Here is a 24,383-nt window from a genome sequence, read left to right as displayed (position 1 = left end):
AGTTGGACTTTTTCTCCTCAATATAGGGAAGGCCTTTTTTTTCTGATAACAGGGGAACCAAATGCTCATTGCAAAAAAAAAATTGTAATGGAAATAAGGATGATTTAGAAGAAGCAGAGGAAGTACAGGAGGAGGAGGTACAGGAGGGAAGAGGAGGAGGAGGAGGAGGAGGAAAAAGGGGAGGAGGAGCAGGAGCTAAGGATCTTCTGATACAATGCAAATGCTCTCACTTCCTGTGGTACATAAAGTAACAAGACAAGGGAAGGTATTAGTGTAAGCAAATATTTGTCCATGGATTATAGAAATGAGAAATTCAAGGAAGTGGATGGGCAGGGATGTGGCAGAGAAGAAAAGAGGTGGACAGGTGGTGACATATGAGTATTGGTCAAGGGCATCAGACATTTTGATGGTGTAAAGGTGAGGTATATACACGAAAGCACCAGCACTATTGTAAGCATTTGACCAAACTATAATAATTTAAACAATGAGCTTATTACGGAATCAAGGTATGGAATAGGAAGGACTTTGGAGATATTGGCGTAGGGACATTAACACTGGTAGTAATTTTGGAGTTGGAACATTATATGCATAAAACTTTATTATTAACAGCACTGTAAATCACAGTGCCTATATAAAAATTTATAAAGTAAAATAAAAATGGTCCATCAAAATGGAGTTGTTATTTAAAAAAAGGTGAGAGTATATAATTTGGATTTGTGGGGTCAGGGTGCTAGATCTAAGGGCTAAAGCACATTCTTTGCATGCTGGATCCTTGCCTTTGAATCTGGCACTACATAGTCCTATGAGCACTGGCCAGGAACAAACCCAGAACACTAAGCCACAAGTAGCCCCTGAGCAGCATCCAAAAACCATAATGAAAAAAGAAAAACAATGAAATTTGAATTTGTGAAGAGTGGCTCATTGCCACCCATTTTCTATGGGTATGCCTGAGACTTCTTTATTTTTTAATAGATCAAGGAAACACTTTTTGAGTCAGCAAATAAGTCATGAAAACATTCATGAAATCTTCGTGCAATTGATATTTGGGCCTAAATGATTCTTTATTATGGGGCAGGGGGGCTGTCCTTGCATTGTAGGAGGTTAGTAGCACCTCTGGCTTCTACCTGTAAGGACAGTATCTTCCTCCTCAAAATGTCTTTCTGGGATAGACAGCAGAGTAAAAAAGGATAAACAATCAACAAATTGGAGATGACAAAAGAAAATCAAAATAAAGGCAAAGGTTAAGAGAAAGGTCTTCCTCTTCCTTTTTGGGGGACAACAAATCTGACTATTATTCTGAGCCCCTGACACAATTGTGCACAATTGATCCCATGGCTGGCCACCTATTAAGGAACATGTGGCTCACCCTGACCAAGGGAAAGCTGCTTAACCATGGTCCAGCCTCTCAGAAACCTTGAAATACCTTAGCACTTTTCAACCACTTACTTAAGAGACACTTTGACTGTGCCAAAGAGACGGTCCAATAGGCCGGGCATGTGCCAGAGGCCCAGTTTGAGCCCTGGTACCACATGGTCCTTTAAGTACTATCAGAAGCAACCTCCAAGCAGACAGAACACAGTGTACACCTCCCTGTCCCCATCATGAGAGAGAAAAACAGAGATGGAGACAGAAACTATTTTTTGGTAGGGAAGCAAATAACTTGATGGATTTAAAGCCCCTTGTAACTAAAAATTCATATATAATGAGAAAGAAGGATTTTCTGTAAGCAATGAAAACACTAAGTTAACATGAAAATGAACATTGTTATAAAGTTAATGTTTGCTTAATTCTCACAAGTACCTAAATTTCACATGGGCTATAGACCCGAGGACTTACCTTTGGCCCTTGGGTTCCAATACCTCGAGGCCCAGATGGGCCAGGGGGACCCCTCACACCAGGTTCTCCCTGAAAAAACACAGTAAAGGACAGTTACTCATTTAAAAACAAAAACAATTATTATTTTTATAATATCTTATACAGAAATAATTGGAAAATAAATGTACAACCCTAAACTCTTAAATTGAACTAAAAGTAATTAAGTCTTTCTCTGCATGACCATTTCCTATACTTCACACGGTATGTTATCTCACTTTAATTACTCATTGCCCTTTACGCAATCTTTTTTTTTTTTTTTGCTTTTTGGGTCACACCCAGCGATGCTCAGGGGTTACTCCTGGCTTTGTACTCAGGAATTACTCCTGGCGGTGCTTGGGGGACCATATGGGATGTCGAGGATTGAACCCGGGTTGGCCGCGTGCAAGGCAAATGCCCTACCCACTGTGCTATCACTCCGGCCCCCCCTTTACGCAATCTTTAGGCCAACTGACATCCAACTAACAGGTCTATTTAAAAGAAATCAAGTTGGGGCTGGAGTGATAGCACAGCGGGTGGGGCGTTTGCCTTGCACGCGGCCGACCCGGGTTCGATTCCCAGCATCCCATATGGTCCCCTGAGCACCGCCAGGGGTAATTCCTGAGTGCAGAGCCAGGAGTGACCCTTGTGCATCGCCAGGTGTGACCCAAAAAGCAAAAAAAAAAAAAAAAAAAAAAAAAAAGAAATCAAGTCAATTGGCTTTCATGGCAACCTTAAAGTATATTTTCCCTACAATACCCTTACTTGGAATTTGGAAACATTTCATTGTGAGAAGAGAAAAAAGAAATAAGAATTAAAGTCATTATTTAAAATGTAACATTCTCTGGGGCTGGAGCAGTAGTATACCTTGCATGCAGCCAACCTGGGGCTGACTTCCAGCATCCCATATGGTCCCCTGAGCATCGTCAGGAGTAATTCCCAAGCACAGAGCCAGTAGTAACCCGGAGATTGCCAGGGGTGTCCCCCTCCCCCAAATATAAACCATCAAAAGAACCCCCACAAAATCCAACAACATTAAAAAAACATAATCTTTTCTAGAACTAGTTTCTTGTTATTATTTTGTTTATTTGTTTATTTGTTTTCTGAGCCATATTCAGTGGTGCTCAGGGCTACTCCCAGCTGCATGCTTGAGGGTCACTCCAAGCAGTGGTCAGGAAACCATGTGTGGGGAGCTATTGCTCCAGTCCTTTTTATTTTATTTTATTTTATTTTATTTGGCTTTTTGGGTAACACCCGGCAATACACAGGGGTTACTCCTGGCTCTGCATTCAGGAATCACTCCCGGCAGTGCTTGGGGGACTATATAGGATCCTGGAGATCGAACCCGGTTCAGCCGAATGCAAGGCAAACGCCCTATCCACTATACTATCACTCCAGCCATGCTCTAGTCCTTTTTCGTTATTTTGTTTTGCACCGAAATACTGTGCTTCTTGATTTAGGAATTGGCTCTATGATACATTTGCCATTAGAGCAGTCGTGACTAGAGGGTAAGGGACCTCACTATGTCAGTGGTATAGAAATGTGGTATATGCACATATCTAAATCACAGAGCCAACAACACTCTAAACATGAGACCCGAATTTTAAAATCTGTCCATTTATGGAGATAGGTTAGACATTGAAGGTGGTAGTGGTAAGAGGGAGCCTGGGGATATTGGTGGAGGGAAGTTGACACTGGTGTTAATGGTTATTGTTGGAACACTGTATGCTTGAAATTTTATTATGAACAACGTTGTACATCATGATGCCTTAATAAAATAGAATGCAAAGTAAGACATAGCTGAGTTCACCAAAATTTACATTCACTAGTCTCTGGATTCTGTTGGACTGAAGTGATAACACAGCGGGCAAGGCATTTGCCTTGCACACGGCAGGCCCGGTTTCGATTCCTCTGTCCTTCTCAGAGAGCCCAGCAAGCTACGGAGAGTATCCCGCCCGCATGACAGAGCCTGGAAAGCTACTCGTGGCATATTCGATATGCCAAAAACAGTAATAACAAGTCTCATAATGGAGATATTACTGGTACCCGCATGAGCAAATAGATGAGCAACGGGATAACAGTCACAGTGACAGTCTCTATGTTCTGTTAAGAAATGAATAAGCACACAGCTTTCAATAGTGTAAAAATCAAGGATTATAAGAAATAATAAATTCATAATCTAGAAAAACAACCCATACCTTATTTTTTTTCTATTTACAGACCCAGAAATATGTCTAAAGAAACAAAACCATAGAAAAACAGTAAAAAAAAAATTTCAGCTTTATTTAATTACTGACAGTTCTTTTCATCTCTATATTCATAGTTACATATTTCCCTTCTGCATATAGGCCACTTAAAAAGCACTTTAAATTAATTTTTAAAATTGAATCACAATGAGATACACAGTTACAAAGTTTTTCATGGTTGGGTTTCAGTCATATAATGTTCCAACACGCATCCTTTCACCAGTGTACATTTCCCATCACCAATATCCCCAGTTTCCCTCCCCAACCCTTCCCATCCCTTCTGCCCCCTCTATGTCAGGTACTTCTCTCTCTCTCTTTCTCTCTCTCACTCGCTCACTCTCTCTCTCTCTAATGACTCTACTCGCCTCTATCTCTTCAAGTTAGTATTAGCTTCTTTTAACTCTATAGGTCCTGTAGGCATAATGGTCTCTTTAGCACCTCTCTCTTCGATCTCAACATTGAGTCTCCAAGCAGAGAACATAAAATTTCTGCTCTTTTTTCAGTCTGAAGTATCTTTTTAGTAACTGTCTATAGATTCACTGAGTCTCCAAACTACACCTGACTTATTCACATGCTTGCTACATTTTTACACCCCCCAACAAAACAGAAAACAGGCTAGTAGAGTTTAAAAGATTTTACTAAAAATCATTAAATATTTTATCAAAAACAATTACCCTCTATTTCTAGAATCTTCAACCTAAAGATCTGGGGATATCCAATTTTTCCCATATAAAATTATAATAAAGGCCTCAGACATCCAGAATAACCTACTAAACCATAACAAATGGAAATACTCTTCTATTATATACTAAGCTAAACATGTATATGAGAGTGAAATGTATAGGTGATGTCTAAGATTCTCTTCAGAGAAATGAACAGAAACTTTATCAAGGAAGAAATACGAATGGCCAAAAGGCACATGAAAAAGTGCTCTACATCACTAATCATCAGAGAGATGCAGATCAAAACAACCACGAGATACCACCTCACACCACAGAGACTAGCACACATCCAAAAGAACAAAAGCAACCACTGTTGGAGAGGATGTGGGGAGAAAGGGACCCTTCTACACTGCTGGTGGGAATGCCGACTGGTTCAGCCCTTTTGGAAAACAATATGGACGATTCTCAAAAAATTAGATATTGAGCTCCCATTTGACCCAGCAATACCACTGCTGGGAATATATCCCAGAGAGGCAAAAAAGTATAGTCAAAACGACATCTGCACTTATTTGTTCATCACAGCACTGTTTACAATAGCCAAAATCTGGAAAAAACCCGAATGCCCTAGAACGGATGACTGGTTGAGGAAACTTTGGTACATCTATACAATGGAATACTATGGAGCTGTTAGAAAAAAGGAGATCATGAATTTTGCATATAAGTGGATCGGCATGGAAAGTTTCATGCTGAGTGAAATGAGTCAGAAAGAGAGAGACAGACATAGAAAGATTGCACTCATCTATGGCATATAGAATAACAGAGTGGGAGACTAACACCCAAGAATTGTAGAAATAAGTACCAGGAGGTTGACTCCATGGTTTGGAGGCTGGCCTCACATTCTGGGGAAAGGGCAACTCAGAGAAGGGATCACCAACTACATTGTAGTCGAAGGCCATGCCGGGGAAGGGTGTTGCGGGCTGAATGAGGGCTAGAGACTTAACACAGAGGCCTCTCAACACCTTTATTGCAAACCACAACAGCTAATTAGAGAGAGAGAACAGAAGGGAATGCCCTGCCACAGTGGCAGGGTGGGGTGGGGGGAGATGGGATTGGGGAGGGTGGGAAGGATGCTGGGTTTACTGGTGGTGGAGAATGGGCACTGGTGAAGGGATGGGTTCCCGAACTTTGTATGAGGGAAGCATGAGCACAAAAGTGTATAAATCTGTAACTGCACCCTCACGGTAATTCACTAATTAAAAATAAATACATTTTTAAAAAAATGTGAAAAAAAAGAGTGAATATGGTATTCCCAAGAATGGAAATGCAAGGAGAGAAATAGGTGTTCAAGGGAGAACACACACTTCGAAGAGGCCCGTGATCCTGTCTTTGTAAATCTATGGATGTTTCCTTCTTTATCTTATTATTTGTTTATTGAAGAAATACAGATAATTTTTGCCACATAAATTTTACAAGTATGTAAATCAAAAAAAAAAAAAGATTCTCTTCAGAGTAATGAAGTGGGGGTGGGGGAGTGAGGAAAGAGGAAAAAACAAGACTGCCCCATGTCAACAGCTATTGAAGAAACATAACAGGTAAAGGACACTCATGTTACTATTCTCTCTGTGTTCTTGTATGCTTAATCATTTTTAATTAAAATTTTAATGACCTTTAGATATATATAAACTATAACTAACAAAATATTATCAGTGAGAATAAGGGGGTCTCTGTGATGTTCACCCATACAAACTGTTTCCAGGCTACTTTTCAGGCTACAAATTTTAAAGACAAGAAAGGTGGCTATAGGGGAGGAGCACACAGGAAGATTTCAAACAATAAATAGAACCTACATGTGTTTTATTCTTGTAAATAGAACCTACATGTCATTTATTCTTGGTGTGAACCAAACTTTACTTAATTTTTAAGAGTTAAGAATATATACAGCAGCGAGAAATATTATGATAATGTTTCTTTCAATAAAGTATTGACACTTCACTACCATTTATTGTGATATATGTCTTGCAATAGTTTTAATCAAATCTCCTTTAATTTGCATCAAGCAAGAGGGAAAAGGAGTTGCTATTATGAGTTTACTCTAGACCAGTATCATCAATCAGTCTTTCGTATTTTTTTCCTTCAGATTCTATTGTATACAGCCCCATTACCCTCACCTTTACAAGTGTCTGCTACAGGATAGCTGACTATGTGGACACCTTATAGCTCTTCAGACCTTTGAGCCTTTACCTATGAGCTTTAGTTCACCCTATATCATCTGTGATACTGCAGTATTTACTCAAAATAAGTCATTCATCTTTATCCATACAATTCTTGATAAACTGATGTTTTTTTTAATTCTTACTTTCCATTGCATGGTTTATAAAAGTGTTAATGTTTATACTTTTGATGTCAAAATGTACTAAGTCTCCATAGCTATCTTTAGATGATTTCCGATACCCACACAACCCTCTGTATCTCTACTTGGTAACATTAGTTCCATTTTCAGAGTTCAAGGGAATGTTCCCATATGCCATTGTACATTCCCTTTCTTTATTTTTCAAAAATACACCACATTAGTTGAGATCACCTAGCAAAAAGCCACAATTTTAACTATCAAAATTACTTTTTACCTATGTGATTATAACCTGATGTATGATTTTATGGATTTGAATGAATTTAAATTAAAAATTTCTGTTAGAATGGTCTATAACATGGTTTGTTTCTTGACATATGTATATATACAATTCTTCAATACATGGGAATATTGGGCACTTAATGAGTTCTGAGAATGTACAGAGATAGTAACTCACCACTATAGAGTCTTTTGTTCCACAGGCTGTGTGTTCATGATAAGCCATATCACCAGGTAAATGTAAACAGACTATGGTCAGAACTTATATAACCACTGAACAACTGCTCTTCCACAATGGTGGTAGATCACCAGTGGGACTGGAGAAGTGTGTTTACATTGTTCTTCAGATATGCAATTTTGTTTTCAATGCATGGATCAACTTTCACTAATGAAAGAAATTTTAAAAACTTGTGTAGCTTTTAGCTTCCCATGCCAGATCTGAGGGTTGTTAGAGCCTGCAGAGGGAGCTCTTACCTTAGGAGATACACCCAGCCCCAAACCTACCAAATCTTACCAAGCAGGAATAATTGGAGGGGGATTGGTGGGGTGGGGTGACTGCAAGAGAAAAGTATGCAAGCTTTCTATAAGTTATGCGAAAGTGAAGCAAGTATCTATGGAAAAGAAAACAATTTCTATAGTTTCTATTAATCCATTTATATCCATCAATTTTATTATTTAGTAGCCTAAGGTTTACCCTCCCTGTCCTCTACTTCCTATATAAATACACAAACCAAACTCGAGACTGTCTAGAGTTTTATTCTGGCCTACAAGAGAGTCCAGTTAGGAGATATGCTTTCCATTTTCATAGAAAATGGCCAAATTCAAGAACTTTGATGTGAGTTTAATTGATTCAGAGAACATTATATGTAGACCATAATTGCAATGAGGTTTATTTCTTCTCTTTTGAAAATATAAATATAGAGTAAGAAAAAAGCATAATTTTTTGTGAAGGTAAGTTTTAAGTAAGGTGGGGGAACCATGTGAAAAGTAAATACAGAATAAATGTGAAAGATGCCAGGTACTACAAGGGCCAGGGGGATTGCCCCATAGCTGGAAGACTGATTCATGAGCAGAGGGGAGAAGGCAGATGGAATAGAGAAGGGATCACTAAGAAAATGATGGCTGGAGAAACCAGTTGGGATGGGAGATGCATGCCAAAGAAAGTAGATAATGGACCAAACATGACGACCTCTCAGTGTCTGTGTTGCAAGCTATATTGCCCAAAAGTAGAGAGAGAGTATGGGGAATATTGTCTGCTATAGAGACAGGGGGAGGGTGGGAAAGGGGGGGTATACCCAGGATATTGGTGGTGGGGAATGTTCACTGGTGGAGGGATGGGTGTTTGATAATTGTGAGATTGTAACCCAAACAGGAAAGCTTGCAACTATCTCACAGTGATTCAATAAATTTTTTTTTTAAAAGATGCCAGGTACTCAGTTATTAGAAAGATATAACCAAGAAACCAGGTGTACCTCAGAAATAGCATGTGCCTCACACATATGAAACCCTGGTTTTCATCCTTGGTACCACAAAGAGAGAGAGGAAAAGAGAGAGAGAAGGAAAAAGAATCAAAACAAATTTTCTAAAGAAATAAATTGAAATTAGAAGTTATCAATTTACACAACAGTAAAGGCAGAGAAGCTGCTGAAACTTTTTGTTAATGCTACAGGGATTGCAAAGGCATTTTGAGGATCTTTCCAATTTGAGTGCAGGTCCAATTCAAGTCATTTTGTCCAGTGAAGAATATTAAAGATCTTAATGTAAAATGTAGACAGAGTCTTTTGCCCCCGTGCCTGGCTGTCTTCACCCGGGTCCCTTGGAGGGGGTGAGTTGAGTTTCCCTCCCCACTCTGAGCAGATCCCCCGCAGCCGAAGACCTCTGGAATCCAGCCACAGCCATGCTCAAGGCTCCTCTCCACACGTTCGGACGAGCCTCACGCATGAAGGAACTGGCAGAGGAACCCAGGTGTGTGGGATCTGGGGCTGAGATATCCAAGCCTGCTCGGATAGAGACTGGGACTCTTGCTCCCAGATCCCCCATTTTCCAGTCACACCCAGAAACTGCCCCCGACACTGTGTAATCCTCTCAATGGCCAACATTCAGAGACTATAGCCAAGCTCCCAGTAGCGACATCTTATAGCCTAGTTCTCCCTTTCAGAGAACCTGGCAAGCTACCGAGAGTTTCCTGCCTGCACGTGAGAGCCTGGCCAACTCCCTGTGGCTGTGGTGTATTAATATGCCAAAAACAGTAACAATGATGGGTCTCATTCCCCTGACCATGAAAGAGTCTCCAATGTGGCACCGTTTAGAATGGACAAGTAACACGAGGCCTCTAAAATCTCAAGGGTAGAACAAATGGAGATGTTACTGTGACCACTCAAGAAAATTGACAATCAATGGGATGATGATGATAATGATGAAAATAAAATGTAAAGCAATAATACTCTTAGACACAAAGTTAGGTAAATATTTATACAATTAATTCTTAGCAAGGCAGGGTGAAAACCACAAACTGTTGGGCCAAAGAGATAGTAAAGAGGTAAAGGTGCTTGCCTTGTATGCAACCAATTCTGTTCCAATCTCTGACACCACTTATGGTCCCCTGGGTTCCCCCAGGAGTGTCCCCTGAGAACAGAGATAGGAGTAAATCTTGAGTATGGCTGCATTTGGCCCCAACTCCATCCCCCAAAATATAAATCCATAAGCTACAAAGCAAAATGAAAGCTATTGATCTAAATAAAAGATTTAGTGAAAACAAGTAAAACTTTTGAAATTCATAATAGAATAAAAAAATATCCAATAGATACCTAAGAAGATGCTCCAGAATGGTTAAATCTGTTCTCCTCAAAATAAGAAATCATCCGGGCTGGAGCTACAGTACAAGAGGTAGGGCATTTGCCTTGCACATGGCTGACCTGAGTTCAATCCCCAGCATCCCATATGGTCCCCAAGCACTACCAGGAGTAATTCCTGAGTACAGAACCAGGAGTAACCCCTGTGCATTGCCGGGTGTGACCCAAAAAGCAAAAATGAATAAATAAAATAAAATAAGACATCAACTTACTATAGCTCTGGTAATCGGTCATTGAATCTATTTTAAAACTAAAAACAGAATGATATGCTGTACCATTAATCATTTCCTCATTAAAAAATATTGTTTTGGTTAATATTAAATCCACTAATTAATAATAAAATAATTATTTATTAAGTCTATTTTATGGCAGGTACTTTTCATTTCATATCTAATCCTATCAATATTAATTACTTCATTTTATGGAAAAGGAAGCTGTAGTTAGAGAACATATTTAATTTGCTAAAGTCACATAGCTGGAAGTAAACCAAGATCTGACTCCATTGCCCATTGCCCACATTTGTATTGGATGGGGCTAGATGCAAGGTGCAAACTTTTCCATTAGGCAATGAAGTATGTTTGTCATTAAATAGACAATGTGATGACTGTGGCAGTTCTTTGCTACACGAAGTGAAAAAACATTCTCTTGTAAGATTCTTAAAAGGGCTACTCCTAGTTGGCTTATTTCTGGCTCACTCTGGGATCACTCCTGATGGTGCTCAAAATTGAACCAGGATAAGCTTCATGCAAAGCAAGCATCACAGCCCTGTATTATCTCTGTAAGCTCCATTATTTTCTTTTCATTCATACTCCAATATACTTGATTTGGTGTATTATAGAACTTCAGCCACTAGTGCTTTCTATTTTACAATTCATAAAAATTTTTTTGTGAACATTACTCTATAAAATTTTAAGAATAATCTTATAAAGTAGGAATTATTCCAGATAACAGATGAGAAAGCTAAATCTCTGGAAGAATTTGCACAGCTAATAATAGTGGAGATTTCAAGTGGAACAGCAATAAGAAAACAATTCATTATGCCTTCTACCTTTTAAAAGATTTAAATAAAATATTTTAGGAGATAGTTCTCTTAATAAGACAATCTCCTCCTTTCCTCGCACCCCACAAGTGAAAGGCTTTAATCACCATTTCTCTCCTTCTACAGAGCAGGTTACAGATACTGTAAACATGATTTCATGGTTTTCTGCTGTGGGAATAAAAAGCAAATCTAACTTACTGTGAAAAGAATTAGCATCTTAAGAATTTTCTAAGGAATGGTATGTTAAATATTCTAAATGACTCGGTTTCAAAATAAGGTAGAAATAAGAGTGATGATTAGCAGCTGCTTAATGTTTCTTTCAGGCTTTAAATAAAATTATGATACAACTAATAAGTCTCAACTACTACAAACACAGTACCACTCTATAATGTATTAAATGAAGAACATATGTAACAGCTTATCAGTTCTGGAGCACATAATTATGGTTGTCCAGATGTCAATGAAAATTTCAGAAGCCTTTTTCCAAACTTATGGACAGACAACCCAGATATGTAGTATTGATTATTGACTGGCCAATATCATATCATTCAGTCATTTATCACTGTTATTCTTTTATATGAAAGGACAGATAGAAATTATTCCCAACACAATTATCAAAGATATGCAAAAATGACAAATTCCAGAAAGCAGACAATTAAATCACTATAATAGTTAATATAATGTATTTTTCAAGCTTTAAATTTAAATTATTAAAATTTTGATTATTTGAGTCAGTTTCTTTCCCAGAGGTTTAATATCTATCCAAAACACCAGTACTTCAAAATCTATGATAATTAAAAGAAATTGCTTTAGGCTTTACAGAGATTTGTTGAATTTTTTATTCCTTAAAATTATACTCATCAAAGATGAGTAAATAATTCCCCTATACCAAGAATCTACTTTTTTCTTTTTATCTTTTCTTTTTTCTTTCCTTTTCTTTCTTTTCTCCTCCCTCCCTTTCCCCTTCCTTCCTTCCTTCCTTCCTTCCTTCCTTCCTTCCTTCCTTCCTTCCTTCCTTCCTTCCTTCCTTCCTTCCTTCCTTCCTTTCCCTTCTCCCTTTCTTCTATTCTTCCTCCCTCCATCCCTCTTTCTCTTTCTTCCCTCCCTCCTTCCTTTTCTGTGCTAGTGTGAGAGCCTAGTGAACAAACTAGGCCCTCACACATACAAAGCAAGTGCCATCACTGAATCACATCCCCAGCTCCAAGTATCTCGTTAGACAGGGAGTGTCTTGAAATTAGAAACTGTGAAAAGGATTCTACTGGCAGAGAAAAGAAGGCTTTTTTGCACTGGAATTCAACATAGTTTTCAACATAGTTTTGTGCTAGAATATTTCCTCCAGCTAACATAATTAAAAATAATGTGTTGGTTCTGATAGGATTAAGAAAGTTAGTGTGTGTCTGCAGGGATGATTGGAAGGTGTGTATATTCTCTTCTGCAGAGATTCTGCAGTTAGAAAAACAGCAAGTAGAAATAGAAACATTATTGAAAGGCCTAAGATGCATTGGAGTACAACTCATTTCTACACCATAAATAAAGAACTTAACTGGGGAAGAACCTTGAAAAATCACTTAAACAAAGTTTGCTAATTTTCAATGTGATATTTTCTGAAATCTGAAGGAAAAGTTGACTAGTATTTAAAATTGTTCTGACTGCTGACTTTAATTAGATCCATTTTGTTGTTGTTGTTATTGTTGTTTGTTTGTTTTAGCTCTTTGCCCTGCTTGTAGAAACTTTGCAGTCACATTATGGAATGCAAGGTGTTTTGTTTTGTTTTTTAATTCCAGTTTGGAAACAATGACCCTTCGTTACCATTAAGTCTGTTTCCTAGGCCATCTCTGCTTACCAGACAGTGTTCAAAATGGAGTTCCTTGTCAAATCTATATCCACTGATGGAATTTACAAATTCCTAATGCATCTTTGTGAATTGCTTCTCTGTTCCACCACTGCCTGTTGGTGGTGTCACATATGTGAGCCATTGCAGAGAACAGAGGGGTGATTCAGATACTGGGAACATTTTTAGAATAATGATTCTCAGTGGAATTTCACATAAGGCTTGAATTTTAATTTATAACTACAGGTCACTTTTGTCAAATAAGGCATGCATTTACAGTATTCAAACATTTAAAGATTTTGATAAATGTTTAACTCCTTTGACTTGGATTTCTCTAATGTTTATGTAATTTAAAGTACTGACAATGAAAAAGCTACAATGGAAAGAATAACTAGCCAAATGTGCACTAAAGTGTACAGATATAGAAGAAAAACAGCATTGGGCAGTGAGCATCTGTGGACCAGGCCAAGTCACTCCATCTGCTGATTTTCTCAACAATTTAATGTTTTACTAACCCATATTTATAATCTCCCTCTTACACATAAATCAGAATCTGTTTACATTGTAAGAAGGTAAATTCAACCTTCCCAGCTTTTGATTTCCTTAATCTAAAACAAATTCCAAAAATATTTAGGTAGCACATAGTAACCAATATATAATCTCTATATATCATATAACAACAATAATTAAAAACAAAACCCCACCAAATCTATTAGGTCTATAGATAGTATTCTAATTAGTTAAAAGGTTCTATGAGGGTCCCAAAATTCAGGTTTGATTCTCTCAGTGCAAGGTTTGACCCAAACACAATTGATCCAAGGCCTTGTTCAAGGCTGTTTTTCTTTGTGGTGAATTGATACCCTGAAGGAGGCTATAGAAAAAAACGGAGTACATGGCCAGTAGCATCTATACTTATGCAGCACAGGAGAGCTAGTCCTTCTGTTCTACTTCTAGGAGGCTGAGAGTAAAAAGCAAAGTCTAACCCTTAAAGATGTCAGGAAACATGTTAGTAGAAGCTCAGTGTCGCCAGGTTGTGAGGGCATACTGGGGTTCTTGGTGGTGGAACATGCACACTGGTGAAGAGATGGGTGTTTGATCATTGTATGACTGAGACTTAAACCTGAAAGCTTTGTAATTGTTCTCACGGTGATTCAATAAAAAATAAAATAACAATAATAATATTTTTTTTTAAAAAAGATGCCAGGTGATCAGCCCTAGAGCTACTTGCCTCTGGGAGTGAAAACTGAGATTTAAAGAATCATCTCAATTGGAGCTGACCTTTAATAATGTTTTCTCCCAAACAATGAAGGGTTATTCTACTCCCAAAAGGCCCACTAAAGAAATGAAGATAATGCTCCCTTTTCATGAGCCAGGAACTTGGGTCTGGGCCATGGGTGAGAGCTTCTCAATCAGTGAGAAACCTATAGTCAATTTCTCTTCTGGGCATGTTGATTTTGTTTGTTTTTGCACCATAGCAGCTGGTGGTGAGGGTTTACTTCTGGCTCTGTGCTCAAGAAACTCTCCTGGCAGTGCTGGGAAACCATATGTGGTGCTTGGGATTGAATTTAAATCTGACATATGCATGATCCCTTAACTCTTTTACTATCACGGCACATTTCAAAAGATAGTGGATACACTATAGTGTATCTTCTGAAAGTAGTATTTATATAAATTTTATAAATATCACAGAATTTTTGTCAACAGGTGAATTAAATTCAAGGTGATTATCTATAGAAGTGCTAGATAATCCAGTGATGTCATATGGAATTCTTCCCCTTGAAAGAAAACCATATAATATAGCACAGTGTGAGATGTCAGAGATTCAGAAATTGCTTTTTACATATTTTAAAACATAAATTCTTTGAATCTGCCTGGATCATGTGCTAAACACATGTGACCTTAACTAAATATCATAAAAATTCCTATAAATTAATCATCAACCTTAATGGTTTCCTCATTTCAAAACACATTTGTAAGTTAATGCCATAAAGCCAATATTTTAAGGTGAATACGTAGAGCTACACAGAGTTTAAACAAAATATTTCAGATGTCTGTCTATACAACTACAACACACTCCCACTTATTTACAACATTTCTACTGTTTTAACTCATAATGGAAAGAGAGAAAATTTACATACGTTCGAGTTTTGTGCTTTTATTATCACTGACAATTTTAGATATTTTGAGAGTTTCACCTCTAGATTTCAAACTAGAACAAGTTAAGTAGAATTAGACATTTACAAATATCTCCCTTTCTTTTCTAGATTCTGTTTAAGGTGTGTGTGTATGTGTGTGTGTGTGTGTGTGTGTGTGTGTGTGTGTGTGTGTGTACAAAATATTCTTCAAGGGGAAACAGTGATCACTTTGGAAGTTATTGAAAAATTGGTTTTGCTTTTAGAATTTGTAGCTTTTTCAGCTTTGTGACACAGATTCTTTAATCCTTGACTGGATCACACTCCTATGACTTCCTTGTAGGACTAGAGGCTTCCACTATCATATTCATGCCCAGGAACTACAAGAAAGAAACAACATGCCAAGGTAAGGAGGAAAAGGCAGTTGAGAGAGAGCAGATGTGTGGGGAAGGGCCTTGAAGGTGACTCCGAGCTAATGTCTCTGCTCTGCGGAAGTAGACTACAGGCTGCTGTCACCACTCAACCTCCCGTGGTATTCACGGAGACAAAATTTTAGATTCACTTGAGACATATCTTCTGTCCATGCATTGGTTATTACTGAAAAAGAGGTAAAATAAAACTTTAAAGCATGCCTTTTTTGTCCCCTTTTGATTTTCCCCCTTCAAATGTATATGAAACAAACTAAAAAGACTTTCAGAGATGGTATATAAATCATTTAGTAAATGTTTTGGATAGCATGTTAGTGATGTAATGGAATATTCATGAGAATCAAAATGTTCTCTGTTCCTATCTTTATTACTGTTGGTAAATGTCAAGCATTGACATATAGTGTAAGTTAACATAATATGCATATTTATATTAAATATAGTAATCTACTCTGCAAATATTAATAATCATGTTTTGTTGGAATACTAATACATCTCACAATATGTTAAATATATTTTATTTTATGCCATTATTTTAAATAGAAATTAGCTTCAATCTTCCTAACTAAAGGAATGCTTAATGTGAATATAAAACTTTTGCCAATTCTTCATTGAGAACAAAAAAGAACAGTCTCTATTTTTTCCATTAAAAATATTCTTTCAATGTTCAGATGCAATAGGGCTAATTGACACTGTCAAAGAGTTTTAGATGTCTGGAATTAGTATTCACTTATCCAAAGCCAGAACACTGATTAAAAGACCCTTGGGTTTGTCTCTTTGCACAGTTACACAGCAGTCAAACACATCCGCTTCCTAGATTCTCACAATCCTGACAGGAGGGACAAGTATCAAGTTATCTTTAGAGTTGGTATTAAGTGACACAGATTCAAATCTATTATTCTATTTGAGTGTAAAAGGACACCTGAAGCATACACTGTACAGGAGCAGTATTGAGGTCTTGTGACTTATAAGTAGTGGGACAGAGAACAAAATGTCAAGACAAAAGTTTGACTGAGTACTTATAATATCTCTCTATCATGTCTGGAAGGGTTTAGATATCTCTTATGGGAAAATTCATTTAAGGTGGCAATATTGATCATTTTCCATCCATACGATATGTTTTAAGCTCTGTGGATAATATACTTTCTTTTCAAACTAGGAAACAAGCAGGGAAGAAGACAAAGATCATGCTTTCAGGAAAATTCTTGTGGAATACAAATGCAATGGTTGTTTCAGAAAGTGATCTAGTATCTGGAGGAAATACATAGGACCATGATGGTAATGATAGAGAGAGGACTATTTTTGTGTGTGTGTGAGTGGTAAAATAAGATTTGAGCTGAATCATAATGAGTTATCTTGGCAAAACCAAGGACCAGAAGCAGGAATGAACTACAATTGGGCAGTTAAGTGTAGTCAAAAGTAGATAGCAAAGGAGAAGAGTAAGGTAGAATTGGGAAGGACATCATACTCCAAGTAGCAACTTTCATGTTTTTGGTTGCAAAGAGGCTGTTTTAACAGTCTAGATAAGACATGGTGGTGGTATGCTCTTGTGGATACAGAGGTTGAGAAAGAGAGTCATAATCAAAACCTATATTGTCAAAGTCAATCTACATCTGTAATTCTTATTTGTGTATTAGTTGTTGTAGGAATCGCTCCTGGTGGCTCTGGGAAGAGGGCGGGTAGTATTTGCGATCAAACCTATATAAGACATGTGCTCTATCACTTGTGCCACATCCTTGGCCCCAGATCTATTTTGAAGGTACAGCTTATGGGATGACCAAAGGTTTAGACATAGAGGGAGAATGAAAGGAAGGAACTAAGAATGACTCTGGTGTCCTGATGTGAATGAACATAGAGCATATTGTAGAGCCACATACAGGTTTGTATAATGAAAATGAAATTTTCTATTTTGAATGTTAGGTTAGAGTTTTCTAAAAGAAACTTGTAAGGAGATACATGGTGAGAACCTAGATGTGTGTGACCAGAGTTTAGATGATGGAAATTGAAATTGGAAAGCCATTGACAGATGGGTAGCGATGACAACTATGGAAAAAAGTGGAACTAGGAAAGAGAGTGATGAAAAGAAAAAATGGACTTGGAATCAAGCTCTGGTTTTGGCGTAGGAAGACAGAGCAGTAAAGTGGTACATGAGAACTGCCACCAGGCAAGCAAGGGGGAACCATAATGTTAATATATATTTTCAAATGAGAGTAAATCTCCCAGGAATTCTGTGGACATGGGTAAAGAGCTATAAATTCTGTGTAGATACCTTTATTCTTTTTATCATATCTGATTTTAAAATCCATTTAGGGGCTGAAGAGATAGTCCAAGGCTAAGGTACTTTCTTTGCATGCAGACAACCTGGTTCAATTCCTGGTACCATGTATGGTTTCCCAAGCACTTCCAAAAGTGATCCCTGAGCACAGAGTCAAGCACTCCTGGGCAAAGAAGGGTGTGGCACAACAACAATGACAATTTATTAAACCATTACCAAACTCACCTACCTCTAGGTAAGGTTTTGTTTATTCTGAAATCATCAACTTTAAGGATTTTACCTTTGCTCCAGTGTCCCCCACTCCACGTAAACCCATTGGTCCTGGAGGTCCTGGTAGTCCTCGAGGTCCCTGATATGATAGAATAAAAGAGTTAGTGTCTTTCTTTGTATGGACTGAAGGTGAGGAGGGAGAGCAGAAAAAACTGAAGGAGGAAGGAGAGAGAGAAGAGAGATGAAGGAAGAAAAGAATAAGGATGGAGAGAAAGGGAAGCGAAGAAGGGAAGCTGAAAAAGGAGAAAAGAAGAAAGGAGGTAGTCCTGACTTACAGCCACACCAGGATAGCCATCTCCTTTGACTCCTGGAGCACCCACTGGTCCTGGAGGGCCTTGCACACCCTGAAAATTTCCAACAACAGGTGATATCATAAGACTAGTCTGTGAAACACCTGGCAAAACTTATGCATAATACCAGTTCAATATGCCACCAGTGGATTGGATAAATGCAAAGGATTTATTAAAAATATTTTCAAAGAAAAATCTTATGACATGCAACAACTTTTAACACTTGATAATTTTAATATATTTATGTTCAGTGGAAGGTGTGAGATAAATATAAGATGTGTACATATATATATACACACATTTATATGTATACACACATAGAGGAACCATTATAAAACCCTCTTTAGAAAACACATTAGGAATTGGAAATGACTGCTAATATTTTTTTTTTTTTGCTTTTTGGGTCACACCTGGCAATGCACAAGGGCTACCTCCTGGCTTTGCACTCAGGAGTCACTCCTGGCAGTGCTCAGAGGACCATATGGGATGCTGGGAATAGAACCCGGGTCAGCCGCGTGCAAGGCAAATGCCCTACCCGCTGTGCTATTGCTCCAGCCCCTGACTGCTAATATTTTAATTTAAAAAATTATAAATTTTTGGTTATCATCATCATAAAAATTATTCAATGAGAATTTTTAGTAAATATAACATAGGAAGGTAGAAAAGAATGCATGGTAAAATTTTTAGTGTAAACTGAAATAGAAAACTGCTACCCACTATTAGGTTATTTGTATTGTCTTTCTCAATGGGCCCAAATTACCTAGGAAATTAATAAACCCAAGTGACAAAAACAGATTAATTTTAAAAACAACTTTTAAGACAATAGGCCATGGGATTTAGACCTAGGAAACAATTGTAAATATTTTTTTGCAGTGATAGCCTAAGACATCAAAAACTTTTAATCATAATCATTAGTCTCCTATAGAGAGGACAGAGAAATCTGATTTAGTTTTAAAGAGTTTTTTAAAATCTATAATTTTGTTTAAAAATAAAAAAATCCTTATTAAAAACAGTGGAGATAATTCTTAGAAATCATTAAATATTAATGTATTATACTTATACCTTAAACATTTTATTTGTTTGTTTGGATGCAACAACTGGCAGTGCTCAGAGTTTACTCTAGCTTTGTGATCAGGGATTTCTCCTGGCAGGCCCAGGGCAACATCTGGAGCGGTGGGGACTGAACTCAGGTTAGCTGCATGCAAGGCAAGTGCTCTACCTACTGTACTAGTCTCTGTACTAGGCCCACCTCGTGATATTTTTATAAACGTAATTTTGATTATGGCCTTTTTGCACCAAATTTAACAATCTGCCTTGTAAAGTGATTTCTGTGAATCTGCTCTCATTTGACAGAAATCAAAGCAGAAATCTTTATCTATAGCTTTGAAATGGGCATTAGGGAAGTCTAGAAGCTCCTTGAGAAAAATTTAAAAAATTATTACTATGCCAACATTTTCATAAGACATTTAACCACCGCCAAACTTAAGACCAATAAAATGGGGAAGAATAACAAGATGAAAAAAAGCACCATTAGACTCCAAGGGACTAGAAAAAATGCTTAGGGTGAAGAGACAAATAATTTTAAATACTGTCAATGCTCATTAATGCCCACTATCAAAAGTGAAAATCTTATAAGCACTGGCAGCATATTTTTAAATGAAGGTAATAATAGTTTATAACAGTGTATAAGTTTCAGGTGTACCATTTGCCTGTACTTTTAATTGGATTTAATTTCTGTTGCAAAGATAAGCTGAGAGAAGAAATATAAATCGTGGAACTAGAAATAAGCAGAGTCAGGAAAACATTCAACAATATGACAATTATCACAAAAGTATTCTTGATCAAGATCATATGAACAGAGGCCAGAGTGAGAGTACAGTGGGTAGGACATTTGCCTTGCACACAGCTAACCCGGGTTCGATTCCCAGCATCCCATATGGTCCCCCAAGCACCGCCAGGGGTAATTCCCGAGTGCAGAGCCAGGAGTAACCCCTGAGCATTGCTGAGTGTGACCCAAAAAGCAAAAAAAGAAAGAGTTCAACACCATAAAAAAAATCAGATGAAATTTGAATTTTCCCCTGAAATCATTTACTTCACTTTGATTCCTATAGGATCTTTCTACCTAGCTTGGGTCTCTGTGTGTCTCAGGGTCTAATAAGTAAGTAATCATCTTATTCTGGTTTGGCTGGCTCACTCTCAGCTTTAGCTTGAAATCCAAATTTGTGAATTTCCTCCTTCTCCAGAAAACCAGGTAGTGGGCACCTTAGTAAAAACAACTTTCAAAATAACAAAGAGTAATAGAGGTTCAAATTTCCACCTTAAACTTCTATAAGAACCACTTTAACTTATATTCATCTTATATGTGGGATTTGTGTTACATTTCAAAGATAATTCTCGGATTTCTTTTTAAGTTGAGTGTCACAGATCTTAATACTAGAACTTTTTAATCTAGAGGACACATCTTGATAGTATAAAGAAAATGCAGCTTTGTAGCACAAAAACCACGTGCTACTAATTCAACAAGTGCTGATTTTGGAACTCAGAAAACTGTTCTCATAAGCAGTGATGTGCTTGCTGGCAGTGAAAATGCCAAATTTTGCTATGAAACTGAGTTTTGTATAAGTATTTAAAAAGATATTTTATCACTGTATCACTGTCATCCTGTTGCTCATTGATTTGCTCCAGTGGGCACCAGTAACGTCTCCATTGTGAAACTTGTTGTTATTGTTTTTGGCATATAGAATATGCCACGGGTAGCTTGCCAGGCTCTGCCATGCAGGCGAGATACTCTCAGTAGCTTGCCGGGCTCTCTGAGAGGGGCGAAGGAATCAAACCCGGGTCAGCCGCATACAAGGCAAACATACTGTGCAAGCGATAGCACAGCTATCGCTCCAGCCCAAAAAGGTATTTTATCACTAAGGAAAAATAAATAAAATTACCTGAAATATCTTCTCCTATAATGATTTGCATTTCTATTTAAAATAACTCTGAGAGACCAGAAAGATCGTACAGTGAGTAGGGCATTTGCCACGTGTGCAGCAAACCCAAGTTCAATCTCTGACTCCACATATTGCCCCCTAAGCCCCTCCAGGAGTGACTCCTAGGCAGAGTAGGAGGAGGCATTGAGCATTGCCACTGTGGCCCCAAAGCCCAAATAAATAAATAATGCTGAAAAATTAATAACAAAGCAGGAAATGTTGATCTAATAAACTTTTAAGACAATGATTTTGGATAATGTTTTGTAGAAAAGATACATTGGCCATTAATATGTAAATGAACTAGGCCAGAGACCATATCATCTTTCATACCAGACAGTAAGAAAAGCCTTTTAAACAGTTGTAAAATCAGCAAAGATTTAACTTTAGGACATATAAGTATGAAAAATAAGAAATCCAGTAACTTGTTTCTTTAACAATAAAACTGTATTTTTGCATTTGAGTTTATCAACTTAGAGAGTGTGAATGATACAGATGCAACCACTCTCTTATTATGTACTAAATCAACTTTCACTTCACACATACAAAAAATAACAAAAAAAAATACTATACTTTTGTTATAATGCATACCTTTGGTCCTCGAATTGAAAGTCCAGGTTCTCCTTTAAATCCAGGCAACCCAGGTCCTCCTCTATCTCCCTGTCCATTTAAAAAAATGTTCTATTTTATCTATTTTTAGTCACTGTGATTTACAGCACTGTTAATGGTAGGGTTTCACGCACACAGCATTCCAACACCACACCCACCGAGTGTCCTTGAACTTCCACCAATGTCCCAAGGAACCCTCCAATGCACCCCCAGATAAGCTCAGTTCTGTAGACAAAAATCTCCAGTTCTTTTAGCTCTCTAGACATCCTCAGTAGTGAGCGGAGGGGAGAAGGCAGATGGAATAGCGAAAGGATCACTAAGACAATGATGGCTGAAGGAACCAGTTGGGATGGGAGATGTACGGACCAAACATGATGACCTCTCAGTGTCTGTGTCGCCAGCTATAATGCCCAATAGTAGAGAGAGAGTATGGGGAATATTGTCTGCCACAGAGGCAGGGGCAGGGTGGGAAAAGGGAGGTATACCTGGGATATCGGTGGTGGGGAATGTGCACTGGTGGAGGGATGGGTGTTTGATCATTGTGAGATTATAACCCAAACATGAAAGCTTGTAACTATCTCACAGTGATTCAATAAAATTTAAATATTTTTAAAAAATCTCCAGTTCTAATGCCTTTGGCTATTTGTTACTCCCTTGCTCTGCTTCTTTATACCCCACATATAAGAGACTTCATTCTGTATCTGCCCCCTTTCTTCTAACTGACTTCACTTAGCAGGATATCTCCAGTTCCCTCTGCTAGCAGGCAACTGAATGATTTAATCTTTTCTTATAGTTCAGTAGTAACTATATTATTACTTCATATACGTCATCTCATTACCATTGTATCTATATACCAATTTCTTTATCTACTCATCTTTTCTTGGACACTTGTATTGTTTTCCGGCTTAGGCTATTGTGAATAGTGCTGCAATGCACATTGCAGCACAAATGTTTTTTTTTTTTCTGAATAGAGTTTTGGACCCTTGAGATATATGAAAAAAAGTAGAATTGCTGGGTCATATGGAAGCTCAATTCTTACTTTTTCCAAAAGTGTTTATATTATTTTTCCAAAAATGTTGAGCCAGTCAATATCCTCATCAGCAGTGGATAGGGATTACTTCCACCCACACATCCCTACTAACACTGGTTGTTTTTGTTCAAAATAACCAGCCTCCTGCCTCCTCCTACAAGCCTCCTTAAATGCAAAGTCTAGCTTCAAACTTTAAGTTGATGAGAAACTTGGCCCAAGGCAAAAAGAGATTGGCCAATCATACTTAATTTATCAGTATCATCTTAAGAGACCACTAATATATTTGTAATATATTTGAGGGGGTTTTCAAATCCTAAAGGATTAAAATCTGGCAGTTAAGATGATGACAGCTGTTCTGAGTAAGTCCTGTGAATTAACAGCTCTCTAGACTCAAATTAGACTCTAAGCATGCCTGAATGCTTCTAAATCTTCATGTATTTATTTACTGTTATGCTTCCTAATAAATTCTAGTATATTCTTCTAAATATGTGCAATAAATTCCTACATGCTTTAGGGTATAGCATTTGAGAGATTGAGTGAGGTAAAATATCAAAACTAGCGCAAGAAATATAAGCAAATATCTTATATTTGCTGAAGTCCTTTCATTTGTCAGATATTAGAGTTGAAGCAGTTGGTCTAATTCAGCTAGATGAACTGATCATATTTTAGGATTCTTCCACAACTGAAACTAATCCACAGTGTCATGAATTTCTACCTATCCTTCAATTCTCATTATCAAAGATCTAAGAATAAGAAAAAACATTACCAAGAATACATACCTTTGTTCCAGGTGGACCAGGAATTGATGCTCCAGGCATCCCATAAGGGCCGATCGCCCCTGGATCACCCTTAACATTTTTTTAATATCAAAGAAATCGCATATAAGATAATAATAGGAAACATAGAGAAATTCATTCCTAGAAGTTTTAAAATTATAATCTGTTTCACAAACCAATGAGAAAATATTTGGGGATCTTTCCAGGACTATTAATAAAGTTTCTGGTTCTTAGAATTTTAGTATCTTAAAGGATTCATTCAAATTAATTCCTAAATAATAGAAAAATTTTATCACCTGTACATCTTTTTTGTTAATAAAAAATCATGAAACTTCCCTTTTATGCTTTAAGTCAGAAGGCCAGAGGGAATTTTTAAAATTACTACCATTAACTTTAGAATAAGTTTTGAGTATACTTGATAGATAAATAATATTCTAGTTAGAGTAGAAGAGTTCTTGCCTTTGTTATTTAATTTTACAGTATACCTGCCTTCC

General features: G+C 37.4%; 1 protein-coding gene across 4 annotated transcripts in view; it reads right to left on the bottom strand.

Annotated features, from left to right (window-relative positions):
• The window catches only part of COL28A1 (collagen type XXVIII alpha 1 chain), a 589,571-nt gene that overhangs the window by 57,365 nt on the left and 507,823 nt on the right, over positions 1-24,383 (bottom strand). For all 4 annotated transcript variants that reach the window (XM_055137085.1, XM_055137093.1, XM_055137081.1 and 1 more), the window contains exons 22-26: positions 23,893-23,961; positions 22,066-22,134; positions 18,485-18,553; positions 18,220-18,288; positions 1,837-1,905 (exon numbers count right to left, since the gene is read on the bottom strand). In XM_055137085.1, the coding sequence (XP_054993060.1) occupies positions 1,837-1,905; positions 18,220-18,288; positions 18,485-18,553; positions 22,066-22,134; positions 23,893-23,961 (345 nt within the window). The remainder of the gene's footprint in view (positions 1-1,836; positions 1,906-18,219; positions 18,289-18,484; positions 18,554-22,065; positions 22,135-23,892; positions 23,962-24,383) is intronic.

This window comes from Sorex araneus, chromosome 1 (assembly GCF_027595985.1).
Source record: "Sorex araneus isolate mSorAra2 chromosome 1, mSorAra2.pri, whole genome shotgun sequence".
Lineage (NCBI taxonomy): Eukaryota > Metazoa > Chordata > Mammalia > Eulipotyphla > Soricidae > Sorex > Sorex araneus.
Note: the sequence above shows the minus strand (reverse complement) of the source record. Positions and strands in the feature narration are given on the sequence as shown.